The sequence below is a fragment of the Oratosquilla oratoria genome, chromosome 36, assembly GCF_046742065.1.
Source record: "Oratosquilla oratoria isolate Oo_2021 chromosome 36, ASM4674206v1, whole genome shotgun sequence".
NCBI lineage: Eukaryota > Metazoa > Arthropoda > Malacostraca > Stomatopoda > Squillidae > Oratosquilla > Oratosquilla oratoria.
This window is the reverse complement of record NC_134812.1, coordinates 14976430-14983929: the sequence shown is the minus strand read 5'-3', so window position 1 is coordinate 14983929 and position 7500 is coordinate 14976430. Positions and strand designations below refer to the sequence as shown.

General features: G+C 36.7%; 1 protein-coding gene across 1 annotated transcript in view; it reads left to right on the top strand.

Moving 5' to 3' along the window:
* LOC143019030 (uncharacterized) overlaps positions 1-7500 on the top strand; it is a 60297-nt gene that overhangs the window by 24777 nt on the left and 28020 nt on the right. The window contains exon 2 of the mRNA XM_076174731.1: positions 7363-7500. This exon is cut by the window's right edge and continues 629 nt beyond it. Within this exon, the coding sequence (XP_076030846.1) occupies positions 7363-7500 (138 nt within the window). The remainder of the gene's footprint in view (positions 1-7362) is intronic.

Genomic DNA, 7500 nt, shown 5'->3' with positions numbered 1-7500 from the left:
TAAAATATTACGCGCGAAAGGGAGAGGAAGAAATACACTGCAAGATACCGTATACATTTTGACCGCATAAACACCAAACCACCAACGTGATCTATGTCGAGAACATTTAATCCTCCAGTGCACATGCACACGCACGAGCGCGCACACACACACATTTCATATATATATATATATATATATATATATATATATATATATATATATATATATATATTGTTAAGAAATTCTACCAAGTTGAATTGGGTGGGAAGAGGAAAGGCTGGAGTCTTATTCCGAGTTTTATTCTTGACTATTTTTTTAAAGCTTGTAGCGAAACTAGCCAAGAATAAAACTCGGAATAAGACTCCAGTCTTTCCTCGTCCCACCCACTTCATGTATATATGATATATATGATATATATACATATATATAAATGTATGCATATATCTGTACTTCATGTATATCTAATCTATATGATATATATACATATATAAATGTATGTATATATATGTACGTATATGTATATATATATATATATATATATATATATATATATATATATATATATACATATTGCAATAAAAACAGAGATATCTGTTCTAGAAATGCAAAGTTTACCACTTTGAAGAGAAACAACTGAACAACTGAAGCAAAGCGCTTTCGTGTATTATATCGTCAGTGTGAAAATACATAAAGGGTACAAACATACAGAATATAATAGTAGGGAAAAGGAACATGGATACGAGGAGGGAATCATGTGTCAACGGTAGGAAAAAAAGGAACGTGGGACATTCCTTTAGGCACGAAAGTTGTGATCAAATGTCAACAGTAGAAAAAAAAGGAAGGTAGAGTATTCTCCATGGTTACAAGGTGAGGATTAAATGTCTGATTAGATCTAACTTACAAATTGACCATTAGAGAGTAAGGATAGCTATCTGTGCCCCTTTCTTAGTTTCTCTTTTTGTAAAATAACATACTATCCCACTTTGTACTACTTAGGAGGACTGCAGTTAGCAGCCGAAATATATGGACTTCCTGTTTCCAGTCATTTATTCTATGTATGTATGTGTGTGTGTGTGTGTGTGTGTGTGTGTGTGTGTGTGTGTGTGTGTGTGTGTGTGTGTGTGTGTGTGTGTGTGTGTGTGTGTGTGTGTGTGTGTGTGTGCGCGCGCGCGCTGAAAACCCCTGATAAAATTCTATTCCCAAAGTTTTCGTCTATCAAGACAAATTACACAGAAACAAGGGCGTAAGTGTGGTGAAGCGAACGGCCATAACGGAACACGAAACCAAAGGAAACAAAAGTGGCGAAAACGTGTACACATGAATGTGGAGAAGTGCATGACCAGAAAACAACAAACAAGAAAAATAATTATCTTTTGCAAGAATTCCCGGGATGTAGTGGCAGCTCCTCGTTGTGGTTACCCGCTATTGGCTTAGACATTGTTTAGACATTTTAGATTGGCGTCAGCACCAGAATATTATATTCGGGCCGGAGTTCAAGGAAGGGTCCGACACCAAGTGTATGAAATAACCTGGCATTCGTTACTGTACAAGCTGTGCAACGAAGGATTTATCACTGAAGTTACGTCGAGAGGCGCTTGGCTGCACCTGAAGCCACCACCTTTGCCCAACGTTCTCGTACATCCACCAACGGGTCTCTTCCTCTCCCCTTCCCCCCAGCTCAATAAGATCACCAGGCGTCAGACAGAATAAACACAGATGTCAAGTAAGACAGTGAGAGGTTACACTGCGCCGGCAAAGCACGTGGCATATGTTCCGCGGCTGTTGTGGCCTCGTTTGACTTTGGCAAGTTCCTCTGTGGAGGGTTGGTTTCCATCTCGTTTCCCGCATGTAGGACCCATTAACCGGCTGCCACTTGCCTTGGTACTCCGAGCACACTGGGTAAAGGTAACGGCTCTGGCCGTAGCTAACCGCCTTCTGGCGTATAGGTTACCGCCCCTCCCCCACCCTTCATTCCAACAAAGTCCATTGTAGTGCCAGACAATTTTATTCTGCTGAGGAGTGTCTTACGGGGGGGACCTTATAAGAGCGTCACCCTTGCCTTGTATGTTCAGGGACACCAAGAGACGAGTTTCCTTTCTTGGCGAGCCACAAGAATAAAAACCTCGATCAATAGTAACATCGTTTACGCATTTTACTTCAACAAACGACTTTGTTCAGATGAGGAACTGCCACCAGGAGCTCCCCCAGTAGACTCTGGCACTCGGGAAGTTGACTCCTGAGCGACTTGTGTCAATAGAAAACGTCCAGATCGCCACCGACAGGTGGTGATCTTGCGCTGGCGACACTGTGTAATCGTAAATGCAACTCAATCGTTCATACAGATCATACGTTCCCTTGCACTTATTGCAGATGTACCTTCATGGGTAAGAAGATATGTGTATAAGTTCATATATACCGTATGTATACTTATATATATATATATCATATATATATATATATTATATATATATATATATATATATATATATATATATATATATATATATATATGTTTGTGTCATTTTTGACATTGGTAGTACAGGCGGTACGGTCCTCGCTTTATATGAAGCATTCCGCCTGGCGGGGGTTCGAATCCCAGCAGATGAGTTTATTTCCAATATACTTATATATATATATATATATATATATATATATATATATATATATATATATTATATATATAATATATATTATATATACATATATATATATGTATATATATATATGTATATATATATATACTGTATATATGTGTGTGTATATATATATACATATGTATCCATCACTAACCATCACCCACCACGCACGTGATCCACAGGCTTGCAACATAGCGAGACTCCCCTTCTTGCTAACCTTGCATTTCCCACAACATACCCCTAACGCAGCATATTTCATGACAAACAAAATAGATACCCAATGTCACCAGACTAACCTATTAAAATCCTTTATTATAACTGCCCTAGTATATTACGCATAAACTAACATAGATATAATATACCTAACAATATCCACTAACTATAGGACAAACCCTCATATATAAACTGACCCTAATGCATAGAATAGCGAGACTAACGCCTTTGCTTACAGTAACCTACTAACAACCTATATAACCTTTAACACCCATGTCACGTGGGCGAGAGGCTGGGTAGGTCACGAGCCTACCGGCCAGTCGTCAGAGCTGGGTAGACCGAGTAGGCTGCCAGCCTATTGTGCACTAGGTCAAGGCCTGGCACTTATTGTAATCTGGCCACAGGGCCCATTTGTACCTTATCATATTTGCAAACCAGATTTGCCTCAATTGTTAATTAAAAGTAGAATTTTTTTTTTTATCTTTTCTTTATTGTTCACAATTTTTTCTATGTTTCTACACTAAGCCAATCACCTCCTAGTTCTATATTACAATTACACATTGTTATTACAAGGTACGTCTCATCGGACCGACTCCTCTCCGAGCTCCGTGCATTGCCTTAAGGCCGGAAACTCGTTTTGTGAGGTGCCACGCTCGTATAAACTTAAGAGTTTATGCGAGCGAGATTTAGTTCGTCACATCTTATTATAATTTACATTTATGATTTATAATTTAGTCTGACAGCCAGACTATGGTATATATCCAGGGGAGGTTCGTCAGTATACGTAATAATGTGTTTATTACTGTGTGGCTACTAGATTGATCGCGTGTGTTCGTGTGTGTGTGTGTATTCGTTTGGTGTTTGGCAGTGCCGGTCACACGAGCACGAAGTGTTTAGTCGGCAAGTTTGAGAGGATGCGCTTAGCTCAGCGAAATGATGCTTGACCGTCGGCGGACAGTGAGTGAGTGAGTGATATGACTGGGCGACACTACTCGTCATGTATATGAGGCGTACACATATCGCTCTCCCCCTGGGGTTAGGTGGCTCCCGGCACCTAAGGTTACATGGTTAACAAAAATCTATACCTATGGTTATACAGTGAAAAAAATTTCAGAGACACAAAATCCTGGGTGGTTAAATGTGAAGATGGGGGGGGGGGTGCTGAAGTGAATCTGAGGTCCCAAAGGGGCATCTTGAACTGTAGGTATGGGTATGTGATGTGTCTCAGAAGAGTAACGTTGTGTCTCACCAGATTACATGTTATATCCATTTTTATAACTGCCCTAATATACGTAATATGCGTAATATACTTACGCATAAACTAACATAGATATAATATACCTAATAATATCCACTAACTATAGGACAAACCCTCATATATAAACTGACCCTAATGCATAGAATAGCGAGACTAACGCCTTTGCTTACAGTAACCTACTAACAACCTATATAACCTTTAACACCCATGTCACGTGGGCGAGAGGCTGGGTAGGTCACGAGCCTACCGGCCAGTCGTCAGAGCTGGGTAGACCGAGTAGGCTGCCAGCCTATTGTGCCCTAGGTCAAGGCCTGGCACTTATTGTAATCTGGCCACAGGGCCCATTTGTACCTTATCATATTTGCAAACCAGATTTGCCTCAATTGTTAATTAAAAGTAGAAAACTCCCGTTTTGGAGTTTATCTCGCCCGCATTAAGTCCTCCTTACGTAACCAACAAACCTATTTAACGGTTACACAACCTATCCAACGGTTACACATACAGTATATTCTATAATATATATATATATATTTTATATATATCATATATACATATATATACATATGTATGTATATATATATATATATATATGTGTGTGTGTGTGTGTGTGTGTGTGTGTGTGTGTGTGTGTGTGTGTGTGTGTGTGTGTGTGTGTATACATACAGTATATTTACAATATATATATATATATATATATATATATATATATATGTGTACACACACATATATACAGTATATATATATATATATATATATATATATATATGTATATATATATATAAACATATATATATACATATATACATTTAAATATATATATATATATTATATATATATCATATATATACATATATACATATATATATATTGATATACATATACATTTATAATATATATATATATATATATATATATATTAGATATATACATATATATATGTATTGAATATACATATACATTTATCAAATATACAGTATATATATATATATATATATATATATATATATATATATATATATATATATATTGCAGTAATTCACAAGGCACACGTGAAAATAATTTGCAGAAAAAAACACTGCTCAATAAGAAAGTTAGTCCGAACGTTTTCGTCCATTTAAGACATTTTCAAGGAATACGTATTCCTTGATGTCTTAAATAGTCGAAAACGTTCGGACTGAGCTTATTTCCCAGTGCTTTTTATGCATATATATATATATATATATATATATATATATATATATATATATATATATATATATATATATATATATATATATATATATATGTATATGTATATATTTTTCAACCACAAATCACTTTTAATTCCATGCCATCGCAATCGAGACTGAGAGTCGCTCAAAGGATGCATCCTTTAGAAATTGAAGCATGAACGAGCCGAGGATTCGAACCCAGCTAACCCGTAACAAAGTTACAGTGACGTAAACCAATACGCTATCAAGAGAGATATAAGTTGAGTACGACTTTCTTATATTTGTATGCTCGAATTACATACACCTACACGAAATATCGCGTTCAACCCACCTCCGCCATGATAGAGCATTGGATAGTATGTGCGCGTGGGAAAGTTTATACATACACACTGAATGGTTCCCAGTGATCAATTAATATCTTTTTCAACCACAAATCACTTAATTCCATGCCATCGCAATCGAGACTGAGAGTCGCTCGAAGGAGGCATCCGTTGGAACTTGAAACGTGGACGAGCTGAGGATCCGAATCCAGCTAACCCGTAACAAAGTTACAGTGACGTAAACCAATACGCTATCAAGAGAGATATAAGTTGAGTACGACTTTCTTATATTTGTATGCCCGAATTACATACACCTACACGAAATATCGCGTTCAACCTACCTCCGTCATGATAGAGCATTGGATAGTATGTGCTCGTGGGAAAGTTTATACATACACACTGAATGGTTCCCAGTGATCAATTAATATATTTTTCAACCACAAATCACCCACGCGCACATACTATTCAATGCTCAACTTATATCTCTCTTGATAGCGTATTGGTTTACGTCACTGTAACTTTGTTATATACTTTCGTATATTACATCTTCAGACTAAATGACAGAATACTGAGTTGGGTTTAAATATAAGTATCAGGTGCAACCATAGGGGGAAGGGGGGAGACAATACAATGTGAGGAGGGGGGATGACCTTACCCCTATCGACCTGACCAACACACAAGACTCAATCTGGCGGAAAGATCTCGGTGACCATTTGGGTTACCAATTTATCATATTTAAAAGCTACTTTGATATCCAATTTTTTGAGTAGGTTAACAATACTAAATATGACCACACCATTAAGAAAACTTTAGATAAGAACAGCCCTCCTAACCAAAAGGTCTCCTGTCGGCATGCTCCGCCTTTGTAATCCTTTGTAACGGTGTGGTTTATAAAATTCCTTGCCAAGATTGTAATAAATTTTATATTGGACAAACTGGGAAAAACTTGGAAACAAGGATTTCCCAACATAAATATAGTGTGAGATCTGCCCAGGAAAATAATGCGTTATTACAACATAAAGCATTATACAACCATCATATTGATTGGTCTAAGCCTCTAAGGCAACAATTTTAGTTAAAGGAAAAAGCCTACAAGAAAGAAATATAATAGAATCCTGCTTGATATCAGGCACGTTTGACAAAAATATAAACTTAAGCTATGGTCATTTTAAATGTGATGAATTGGTAACCCAAATGGTCACCGAGATCTTTCCGCCAGATTGAGACTTATGTGTTGGTCAGGTCGATAGGGGTAAGGTCATCCCCCCTCCTCACATTGTATTGTCTCCCCCCTTCCCCCCTATGGTTGCACCTGATACTTATATTTAAACCCAACTCTGTATCTCTGTCATTTAGTCTGAAGATGTAATATACGAAAGTACTTACTGTCTACAAGTTTCCTTTCTCCTGTGGTTATTTTGCATTTTTGTATCACGGTGAGGTGATTGCTTGCATACATTATATATATATATATATATATATATATATATATATATATATATATATATACATATATATATACATATATATATATATATACATATATATATACATATATATATATACATATATATATACATATATATACATATATATATATATATATATATATATATATATATAATGTATACTTATATTACATGTCTATGTACTTGAAAAGGTTACTTTTAATAATGGTTTCATCCTCATATGGTAATTACTCTGACCCTTAGGTTAACTGTTCTTTTCTTTCTTTTCTGCAGTACCAAAATGGACCCAGTACTACAATCCCGAGTATGCAGCACGACCCAGCAGAGTGACGAAATGGAGTTGCAGTGTCGCCCTACGCCGTCGATGGATTACAAACACAAAACCGTTAAAACCGTTGGCAGACAAAGTCA